Source organism: Triturus cristatus, chromosome 4_1, assembly GCF_964204655.1.
Source record: "Triturus cristatus chromosome 4_1, aTriCri1.1, whole genome shotgun sequence".
In the NCBI taxonomy this organism is placed as follows: domain Eukaryota; kingdom Metazoa; phylum Chordata; class Amphibia; order Caudata; family Salamandridae; genus Triturus; species Triturus cristatus.
The window spans coordinates 277121663-277133799 of NC_140585.1; the positions used below are offsets into that span (position 1 = coordinate 277121663).

Below are 12137 nucleotides of genomic sequence, written 5' to 3' on the forward strand. Positions count from 1 at the left end.
GGACGTCGGAGAGCGAACTCGCTTCTTCGACTTCTTTTTATGTCGTCGCTTACCCGAATCCGAGGGTGAAGACTTGGAGCCCGAGGAGTGATGACTGTGGCCCCGTGAGCGTTCCCGGGAACGGTCCCTGGACCTGGAACGGCATTGGGACGAGTGTCGGACCTCCAGCAGCTTCCGGCACCGCTCCCTCAAGGCCTTCGGGACCATGGCCCGACAGTCCCGGCAGAACTGGGAGTCGTGGTCAGTCTCCAGGCAGTAGAGGCAAAGATCGTGGGGTCCGCCACCGACATATTGTGATGGCAGGCCCCACAAGACTTAAATCCAGGCATCCCTACGTGCTCCAGGAGAAAAAAGGGGGAAGACAAAAGTCTCAAAAGTGTAGTCAAAAATTGACTATGGTACGTGCTCTAACCGGATCTGAGCTTGCTGTCACGGAAAAAGAAAGAACTGACGTCAGCGCCCATGGGTGTTGCCTAAGTAGTCTCCGTGACGTCATCTCGGCACTTACGACGCCAGCGACGGACGCGGAGACGCACGACGCCACCTACTGACGCGCTGGGGTACTGCTAGCAAAACTTTCCGGATCCAGTCTGACGCCTGGGGATTTTTCCAAGGTAAGGAATCTATCACTAACGTGTCTCTTTCAGATGTACAAATTAAAAGCATTATTTGTATTGCAAAATTTGCAAATCCAATGCTGCATTTGAGAATCCTGTAAAAAAAAAATGGAAAGAGGTTTTCAGTGCAGTACTAGTGTGCACCCACTGCAGATTGGCAGTATGGCATGGCCTCAATCACCCTGTTGCCAATCCCAACGGGGTCGGATGCCCACATCATGAGGGGCCCTGCAACCAACCTCTGCTGTGCACAGCAGAGGATGGCCTCACACTCCAAGTTGAATGCAGTGACTGGCTGTCTGTGCCCCAGCCCCGCTGTCATAGTCGAGGGTTGTGCACCGAGTGTGACCAAATGGCAAGCTTTGCGGCCAACCCTTCATTTGCACACCAAATACTATGTTTATGGCCTCACGATATTTATAGTAATAAACAACACTTAAAAGTAAAATGTGATAAGCAACTACACATTCTAAAATCAATAATGATGCCACATTCATAGTAGTCTGTCAAAGTGGTAAGGGTAATGTGATATATAATCACGTCTGTAACATGATTTGCATCATTTGTAACTGCATCTGTTTCATTAAGGGTGAGTTTGTGAGCATTGTATTTGGTGCGAGTTGTGGTTTTGCATGGCTGTTGTGCAAATTATGAATTGTGATCCTATCCATAACTAATAAAGTTCAACTTTTTGGTGTTTTAATTCGTAACTATAACTACACTTGAACTGTGTTTTTTAAAAGTGATTTTTAAGGCTTCTCTTTGAACGTGTTCTAACCAAAGCTAATCATTACTTCCCTTTAACCTTTGTTTTTCTCAGTGAATATAGGTGATATATAAATAAATATAAATATTTTTATTTTTTCGACATAATGAAAATTTATCAAAATCAGTTCTCACGTGAGAAACCTTTCACCCCCTTGACACCAAAGCCTGCCTCTGTGTTTCACGGTAAATCTGGGATTAAGCCTTTACTGAACTCGCCATCTACCAGTGAGCTGACAAAACGATGGACATAGGAGTAAAAAGGCAAGGGGCACATTACATGTTCAAAAGGCAATTCTGCAAACACGAAGTTGTACATCTACAAAAGGAAAAAGAGGAAGAAGGTGACAGTTTATATGTTCTCTAGACCATTCGATTAACAGGGGGTTGTACTTCTACAAAAGGAAAAAGGTCAGGAAAGCGTTGCATGATCTCGCGACTATTCTGCAAACATGGAGCTGTACGTCTGGCAACCTACACGCACATCATCAAGAAGGAGGCCATTGTGGACATCAAGAGCATGGGAACAATTGAAAAAGGTATGCCGCACATCTGTTACCATGGCCAGAATGGTATCCAACATGCAAGGGCAATATTGTTGACAAAGAAGACAAAAAAACATGAAGGTGTGATGCTTTGTAGTGTGCATTATGGTACTGACTGAGAGACCGCAACAAGAAGAATGGAGACAGGAGAAAAGGTAGAGCGGAGAGAAAGCACAGTTAGGGCATATCCACAGGAGGAACCATAATCTATGTGAGGACTGGGTTTCAGAGTGTCAAAATCCGGTATTACACAAGAATCATGATGCACCAGATTTGTTTGAGGTTGCTTACAGAAAATGTAATAAAAGCACACAGAGTCAGGATACCTACCAGTGGAGGCGCAAGGCATGCAGGAATGCGGAGAGACCCTCCATCACAAGCAGGATAGCGATTGTCAGGACAGCAAAGGCAGCAAAGATGATGAACACACCGATAAGTCCTCCCCAGGAAGCACTGCCGAGGCCAGCGTGCATCACCATGGTCCAGAGAACCTCCGACAGCTCTGAAAGACCAAGAGGAGCAGAAACCAGAATCAGCCACCAAACATTACAATAGAGACATGAAGCAGTATCAAACTGAGAACAATGTATTTAAAAAACAACTTAACAAGGGGCGCTTGATAAAGGTCCATGAGCACCAGTGCAGTCTCAGATTTCTGGGTGTGCACATGAGGTAATTTACACACAACAAATCTATGTGGGAATCAGTTAAATATTCAGTGGTTATCCTGAACAGTGTTTTAAGAAATTGTGGAATAAGATGGAGGGAGTAGGAACCCACCTACGGTAATAACCACAATCCTTGTTAGGAAGTTACTAAATGAACCAGAGCTCAACCGCCTGGTAGCTGTGGCACAGAGCAGACAGGCTTAGCTTAGAGTCAATGTGCAAAGTATTTAAGCAGCACCGAAACAGCAATAAAGTGAACGCAAGAAAAATCCAAAACCAATTTAGAAAAATAGAGAATATTGTAATAAATAAAATGACACCAAAACGACAAAAAAACAATAAGGGAAACAGGAGTTATAAATTCCTAAATTATAAATGTGAAAATAGTGACACAAAAGAATTAAACACCAACTGTGGTCATCAGGTTGCGCTTGGCCAGTATCTAGGTGCAAGGTAAGGCTGACTGCACTGAAGTGCGGGTCGAATTCAAAAACTAGGTTAGACCCAATCAGAGGTTTCACCATGAGACTTACTTTCTGAAATGGAAGCCAAAAGTCTTCAGCGGAGCAAGACAAAAGGCTATTGCTAAGCAAAGGTCCAAGTCATTGGATAGCTGCTAGGTGAGGTCTCGGTGAAGCTGTTGACTTTTGGTGGGAGTGGGAGAACTTTGAATTTTACACCCAATAAAGGTACCTCAGCGGCCAGACACTTCTCTCGCTTTTGCCTAGTGCAGATTTCTACCTTCATCACTTTTTTTTAGCTCAGATTCTTCCAGCAGGGGAAGGCAAGGCAGCAAGCTGTGCTTAAAGAGGGCGCCAAAAGACCAGATGCCTTCTGTGCGAGGTACCGCTGAATTGGATTTTCTGCTGCAGAAAAGCTCAGAGTGGAGCAACCTGTATCTTTGGCCCCGTGGCAACACACCATCGTCAGATCAGCTTGGCATATTTGTCTTGGTCCTACTGAGGTTTTTGGAGCCAAAAGATTTCTAAGTCACTGGTTTGGGGAGTTGCTAGAAAGAGAACACATTGACACCAACCAAAAGTCCAGGAAATTGGGGACAGCAATTGGGGTCAAGATTCACCCTAGCAGAGGCCTGCAGCATGTTCAAGAGCATGTCCAGTTGAAACTGGTCAGTTGCAGGAAAGGCCTTTTGTAGCTTGTTGTGTCCCTGTAGGTTGAAAAGGAGGTCAGCCTCATGACCCTTGGAGTCCACGTCTTTGTCCTGGGAATAGTGGAGACAGAGCAGGCTCTTCTTAGGTTAAAGACCGCAGGTCCAGTTCTCTTTTGTTCTATCACAGGTCCAGAAAGTGCTCTTTTATGCCTGGCACCAGTCTGTGGGATTGGGGTGACTCCTTGTCCCTAACTAACCAAGAGGGTAAAAGTTCCCAGTGGCAGCCCTACCCACTGCACTACTTGTGTGCCCTACTGCAAACTCAGAGTTCCCTTTACTCCCTAAAACCAATATGATAGAATATTTCTTCCCTCGTGCAGAGCTCCAGTGCCCACCTAAAAGGTCTTGTAAAGGAAATGCCCAACCCTTCCCCTGTGGTCAGTCTAATCCAGTTCTGGAGGTGGCTCTTCTCCCGCTGTACTTGGTGCCTGCCTGGCAAGGTGGAGTCAAAGAAATGGGGCAGGCCTAGGTGTTAAGTACATCTGCATGTGACAGGTTAGGTCTCTTTAAAGTTAATTAAGATCCTGGGCACAGCCCAGATGTTCAGACTGCCAAAGGAACAGAACATCTAGCCACACCCAAGGCATTTGTCTCAGTTTTGGGAGCAAGATCACACCTCATCAAGGGAGCTATTAAGCTGCTGGATGACAGTTGGTATCATAAAAATGGGCATCCAGATGATTTAGGTAGGGAAAGGGTGACTTCCTAAAAGTCCCCTTTCCGAAATAGTTATTATAAATTCAACTGAATTGGGTTTCTTATAAATATTTTAAAAAGTCCAAAATGTAAGTTTGTAGATGTTTCCTAGCCAAAAATAACATTTATTAAATGTAATATTGTATCCCAATGCCTTCCTATGGAGTAGCCAACCCTGCTACAGTGAAAATAGATTTTAGGTCCTTTATATAATATAAGGACATGCATTACATTAAACCTTTACATTTCCAACTTTTAAAGACCATGCACCCCATCTTGTGGTCAGTAAGGTCCACCTATGGGTGACTTACTAGTATTTTAAGGGAAGGTTTAGGCCCGTTAAAATGAGTTGTTTTGGCAGGTCGAATTTGCAGTTTAAAACTGCACAGGCAGGTTGCAGTGGCTAGGACCTGCAGTCCTACATACACTGCTACTGTAGTGGATGGCACAATGGGTGCTGCAGTCCACTTATGACATTTAACTTGCAGGTCCATAGGAACACTTTGGTACAATAAACTAGGGGCTTATATGTAAGTTAAATATGCCAGTTAGGAATATGCCAATTTGATCATGTTAAAAGAGGGAACACAGGCACTTTACCACTGGTTAGCATAGTTCCGTAGCCAGCAAAAACAGTCAAGGTAACATCTGGGGGTACATCACGCAAAAAGATGGTCATTTCTAACAATTGGACATGCACTTGCCCAGTGGCCAGGTAACAAACATTGTTAGGAATTGGTCTTCCACAGTGATCTGGGTTAGTTTGTTACTACACTCTCATTAGAGCAAATGACCTTTTATAAGACTCAAGCTAGTCAGAAACTGTTAGTACTCTTGGAAGGTGGACGTCAGACAGAGTGGAGGAAGACTGCATTTAGTATTCTTCAAGCAAAGTTGTCAGTGGGGCATCCGAAAAGGAAACATATTAGGGCCAACATTAATCATGTGTTTCCCATTTTGTTGATACATCATTCCATTGAACATATGCATTGTACACAGTAGCATCTCTCATGTAGGTTCTTATCATGAGGAATTAAGGAGGGAAGGCCAGCTGGTAAAGTAATGTCAGGGTAGTGGGGTAGATGAGATAGAGGACTAGATTTATTAAGAAAATTGTGCTGTGTTGCACTAAAGGGAAAGAGCAGGACAGAGCCATATCTAATATAATATGACACTACTGCTCTGTGGTACTGGTGCTCAAACACGCAGCCTAGCGCCAAGCACACACCTTTGCAGCATGGTACAAATGTATGTGTGTGCTCACATAGGTATTTTTGTACTGAAAGAGTATCTTTCCAGAACAAAAAAATACTATGCTTAGACTAACTTTTAAACATTTTTACACATTGGATGAGTATTGTACACGCAGCACCTGTGAAATGTGGGAAACGTTTGGAGCAGAAAAACAAATGTTCCTTATTATTGCCTGCATGAAGGAGGAGTTAGTTTTTCTCCTACAGTTCTGTCAATTATTGATAGTAGATAGGGCTCTGCATCAACAACCATAGGTGGTAACCCCCAGGTACCACACATGGGTCACCTCCTTAATGTAAAGTAGCACAAAGCACTATTTGTGTTACTTTTAGGACTATATTCCAGTGCAGAAAACGTTTTTCACTGAAAGGTTCATCGATTTATCAAGATAAGTTTGTACTGGCTCAAAGTCTTTTTAAATGTGACCCAGAGTATCTTCAATCTAGGTTTTGGTGGTCTGGGGTCTATGAAAACAAGTGAGGTGTTGTCTTGTTTCCCTTCAGAACACCTGAGGAAGACTTCAAAACACCAGACTCTGCGCACTTTAGCATATCAAAATACAATGTATAAAGCTCCACACTCATTTGCCAAGTAAAATAAATATTTATTGAGGCAAATGTAATGCATATGTAAAATAAATGCATCTAGTAATTGTATATACAAAACAATAAATGTATAGAAAGAAGACTGTATGTACACAAGAATAGGTAATTTGAACACAGGATACTTCATTGGTTGTTTGTCTTGCATCATCCTGCCAGCGCGACTGGAAGAACCTGAGAACAGTCTTGACAGGAACCCTCAACCTGGACAAGGTTTTCCAGGTGGTGTGTCTACCCTTAAAGAGAGTTCTTGTTAAAACGCCAAGAGGTCTCTGTCTTTACATTCTTACCAACACAGAGAGAGGGGTCTAGAAGCTCCCTATCCCGTCATCTGCTCTGTAGGTGCTGGCTGTTCTCTCTGCATCAAGGTCACTCACCAGAGCTGGCCAGGCTTTGATGAGAGCTGAGGCAGAATTATTCTGTCTGTTCTAGCAAGCTTATGTCTCCCGCTCGGTGAAGTGAAAACATAAATATTTCTGTCTGTATGCAAGTAACACAGCCTATCTGCGTTCGTAGAGAAAAGGCAGGGTCAGACAGAAGAAGCCGTGAATTAAAGCAACGTGGAGACTATGGTCACCACATGTACTCGCAATGTATAAATGCCTGTATTATTACAGATGTGAGCTATGAGTTTACAGCCTAGGATGAGAGTAGGTGAGATATTTTTAATAGGATTCAGAAGAACTTGTTCAGCTTAGGGGAAAATACAATCAACAGCTGCAAGATCAAGTCAGTTAAGACTGGAATGCGTAAACTGAAGAAGTAGGGTTTGTACATCAGCCAAAGTCGTAACTCCAGTGTTCTAGAGCAAATGTGAGTGTTGTTTGGTTGTGTATGTAGACCTGGAGTATGTGCCTTCTAAATGGAATGCTAATCACTAAAATATCAATGGAAGTTGCAGTGCTGTTTTGGCCAACATCTTTGTCCTAGAAACTATTTTGGGTTTTGTACGTGGTTAATATACTGGGGTCTTTCCAACATATCTATCATTCATTATAGCCTGCCTTTGCTTGACAAGTGTTTCTGGGCTTCATGTTGAATAAGCCATTCTGGAATTGTGTCTTGTTGCCTCACAACTCCTCCAGTTTACTCTTCTGAGCCATTAGTTTCCACTGTGTATTATCATGGATACTGTCTTCAGTTTTGGGCTTCTAACCTACAAATCATTGCTATCAAGTGTATTAGTCTAATTGGATCCACAGAAACAAAACGGGGAGAACAACACCCAAAATGCATCAAGTTTTCATACAAAAGCCCAGGGCTGCAACCAGTGTCTGTGATGAAATCGAGTGAGGGCAGGTTACCCTTCCTGCTTTTTATACTACAGTCCTGGCTCCTTCCAACTTGTCAGCTCTTGCAGGCTATTGTTTTCAAGCCTAAAGGACAAATCTTGGCTCAACCACTTGTTTCCAATGGTTTCAAATTTTAAAATGCCTTCTAATCCAGCCCAGTTTTCACAGACCAAAATAGTCTATTGCAAACTAGTACAGGGGAATGGATTACCACCTACAAGCTTTATAGGCCTTTGTAGAATTTTTCCTTTTGGTGTTTCTTGACACTAGTTTTCAGGAAGCATCTTTCTGTAAAAGATGCTACTTACTGGTCAATGGACGGTATGGCTTCTGGAAAAGGTTACCCTTTCTTCAGGAAGGTAAAAGACCAAACTCTATGTCCAGCCAATATTAACTGAGTTTTACAGCACATTTAGTTCTTCGTATGTTGATGCAGTTGTAATTACAGAATATCAAACACCTGGAATAGTTTGACATAGTGAATAGAGGTCAAGTCACTCCTACCCGTAAGGTTACAGGGCTTCAGTGATAACTCTTTATAGTAAGAGACCGTCGCTGATTAGGGTCATAGAATTAATGCCCAAGAGGAATGAAACATTAAAATTCAAATAAACCACAGCCCTTATGACCACACTCAGCGTGTTAGTCTGAAACATGGTCACTACTACAAATAGGTCACTCTGATGAGTCTAGAGAGGGCTGACTGTTTCCATCATCCACTTTTGCTAGCTCTATTAAGTGCCAGAAATGAAAAAGTCAAAACATGAGCCTCTCCCTAGAGAGTATGGTTCAAGACAGATCCCATACCTTCCTCCTATACACACCCACACATGCACATGCACACACACAAGCAATTTCTTTCATTTTCTTGGAAAAGGTGACCCAGGTCAGAACACCATGTTACCCAGGTGATTCTGAAGTTGGCTTACAAAAAGACACTTGGCGAAAAAATTTAAGGTTATCAGGATATAGATTATGTGTTTGTAAATATGCAGGCCCACAATGATGTCTGCATAGAAAAGAGTCATTTGTCTTCTCGAAACCATGGAAACACATTCAGATCTGTTTTTTACCTTTTTTATGGATCTGGTCAAACCAAGCAGGGCTGCCGGGTACCCTTCTGACCCGATCCTTATCCTTTACAAATCTTCAAGAACATTTGTGTATATGCCTTTGCTGCCGCACCAGTCAGAACAATCATCAATAATTCTTTAACAACAGGAATCTTTCCAGAAGACTTAGAAAAGGCATTAATACACCCATTATTAAAGAAAACAAACCTGGGCCCACATGACCCAAACAACTACAGACCAATTACAAATGGACCTTTCCTGGGAAACTGATAAAAGCGCAGTATTCACCCAGAGGTCGCATTTAATTGAAGATAACGCCATACTTTCCGACTTCGAAACAGGTTTCTGTCCAGGAAAAGGCACAGAATCTGCCCTCATCGCCATCTGGAATGACCTTGAAACCAGTAGACCGGAACAGGGTAGCTGCACTACTTCTCTTGGACATTTCAGCTGCCTTCAACACAGTTCATCATGACACTCTAATCCGAAAAGTCAACAAAGCCAGCAATGAGGTGGCTTCTAATGACTGGATCATATCCAGCCTTCAAAATAGAACAAATGTCATGCATACATCACCTTTCTCATCCAAACCATACTTGATTTGATTTGATTTTTGAGTTTGTAAAGTGCAACAGTTACCCGAGGGTGTCAAGGCGCTGTAGATTACCATCCCAAAAGAGAGGCCAATAGTATAGTTGATTCAAGAGATAGCTACATGCAGAATAACTATGTCTTTAGAGCCTTTCTAAAGCGCATGTGCTGGGAGATGGCCTTCATATTTGTGGGAAGAGTATTCCAGAGCTTACAGGCGACAGTCAAAAATGCACTGTCGCCCCATCTCTTCTTTGTTGTTCTGGGTATGTGAAGCTGTAGGTTAAAAGAAGAGCGAAGGGATCTGCCCGGGGAGAAACAGCTAAACATGGATTTTAATCTCTCTGGGTAGGGGAGATAGAGAGCCTTATTGACCATAAAGAGAAATTTGAAGCTGATGTGCTGGTTAATTGAAAGCCAGTGTAGGGTTTCCAGACCCTTGGCAGCCGAATGTCTTCTGGGAATGTCCAGAATCAGTCTCGCAAGGGCCTTCTGCAGCACTTTAAATTTGTACTGCAAATTCTTGTTTGAGACTAGGTAAAGTGAGTTGCAATAATCCAGTCTGGACATTATTAAGGTGAGAGCAAGCTGTTTGCTTGCGGGCTGCTGGATAAGAGGGAAGATTTTCTTCAACATCCTTATAATCCAAGTGCAGGTGGTGATAGTGCGATGGGTATAGTATTTTGATAGACCAATCTGGGGTCATTTATAAAGATCCCCCCATCTAGGGTGTGGCCAGCTTTGTGAGTGGGGGCGGAGACCAGTTGTGATAGTTCATGATTAGCCAGAGCTTCTAAGAGGCAGTTTGAATCATGGTTATCCATTTCCTCTAAATGGAAGTTAAAGTGCCCCATGATAGTCATCCGATTCGCAGCTAGCAGAGGTCCTAGAAGGACTTTAAAATCCCTACGAAAAGGGGGTCTGGGACCTGGGTTCCTATAGATCTGCAGCCCACCAAAGGAGCAAGTGGGTGAGGTAATCAGTTTGAATTGGAGGACTTCACACGTTGGTAGATTGAAGCCTGATTCTATCAGACATTTATAGTGTGATTTAAAGACCACAGCCAGGTCTCCACCTGTGAGTCCCTCCCTATCCATCCTCTGGATCGAGTAGTTGGTCGGGATTGCATCTACCAGGTCGGGTCCCGAAGCGTTATTGGCCCAGGTTTCCGTGATGAGGATCCAGTCTGGTTCAAGGTCTGCTAGGAGGATGGCAAACTCCAGCTTATGCTTGATGAGGGAGCGAGCATTAAGGAGAAGGCCGTTATAACTCTCTCCTGTACCAGGGTTTAATTTCCCGGGGTTAATAATGAAATTCTTTACCCAGAGCAGTCTGGGAAGATTGCGGCACAGAAATACACTGCAGGAGTGGCACATGCATTGCTGCTAATCATAAAGCATCTGGAAGGGGAAGGTAGCACACAAGAGGGGTTTCCTGTTGTCGTTGAGTTCAAGCAGGTTATCTCTGGAGTACCTGAGTCTAGATACCTGTTCCCTGTTGCAGAAGCCAGAGTTCTGGGCACCGGGAGCAGTCCGGATGCAGAAGCGCAGGCAGGCTTGCCTTTGGCGCACCAGCGGCACGCCCACTGTGCATCCACGCACACATGTGTCTTATATGTGTGTGTCTAGTGAAAGCACTAGACCGCTAACTGTCAATCTCTTCCTCCCCGACACCGGAAATGCCTCAGGAGCCTGCTTCCCTCTGCAACAATCGAGAAAAACTGCTCGTGGCGGACCAGGGAAGCAGGAAACCCCTTAGAGAGAGACGGGTGGGTGGATCCTTTAGTAAAGTAAGGTGCTCAAAAAGTTGAGATTCCAAGGGAATTTTACAGCGTTAAAATACCAAAATACTACAATTTTAAAATAAGAATACCACAGTAGGCGATTTCAGGCAAGTGAAGACAGGGTTTAATGCAGGCTGATCAGGTGAACAGGACTGTACAGTCTACCAGGGGCGTCTGCGCACACATTCGTCTTATATGGGTGTGTCTAGTGAGAGCACTAGACCACTAACTGACAATCTCTTCCTCCCCAAGACTGGAAATGCCTCAGGAGCCTGCTTCCCTTCGCTCACAAAAGCAGGAGTACCTCAAGGCCCTTTTATCTCACTCATGCTTTTTAACATCTACAGGAAGTCATTACCAACAATGGTCAATGAATTTTACCTCACATGCTATAACTACGCAGAGGACACAGAAATACTTCTTAAACTGGAAAGCCCCAAAGACATTGGAAACTCAAAAATCTTCAGTTGCCTCCATGCCATTCATCAGTGGATCATGGCGTCATCTCGAATTAAATGTGTCCACAACTGAAATACTCATATGTGGCCCTTTGCGTCTGGCCTGACAATCTGAGCCCACCTCCTGAAGTATCCAAGCAAGTAAGAAACTTTGGAATTACCATGGACTACAAGCCATCAATGCTATCAATGAATGCCCAAGCGGATATGTTAGCAGGATAAAGCTTCATTACTATGAAAACTCTGTGACGCATTTTCCCCCACTTAGGATTTCCACACAAGGTCCAAGCTACTATCTCTCGTGTACTGTCTAAACCTGATCACACCAATTGCATTTACCACGGATCATCTTTAGCAACTATGAAAGGACTATAACGAATTCAGAACATTGCTGACAGACTCCTCCTACATGTAAAGCCACAAGCCCACATGTCCCCTGCCTTGAGAGCACTACATTGGTTACCGGTTGCCAGAAGATCAACTTTCAAACTCCTTTGTATCAGCCACAAAGCACAACATGGAACAGGACCACTTTTCATCAGGAATAAGATCACCAAATACATACAACAAAGGAACGTCCACTCCAGATTGGCATCCCACCTTAAACTCCCAGCATGCAATA

The 12137-nt window shown here is 43.6% G+C and overlaps 1 protein-coding gene across 1 annotated transcript in view; it reads right to left on the reverse strand.

Moving 5' to 3' along the window:
• The window catches only part of ATP6V0A4 (ATPase H+ transporting V0 subunit a4), a 248287-nt gene that overhangs the window by 41667 nt on the left and 194483 nt on the right, over positions 1 to 12137 (reverse strand). The window contains exon 20 of the mRNA XM_085652035.1: positions 2258 to 2429. Coding sequence (XP_085508161.1) covers positions 2258 to 2429 — 172 coding nt within the window. The remainder of the gene's footprint in view (positions 1 to 2257; positions 2430 to 12137) is intronic.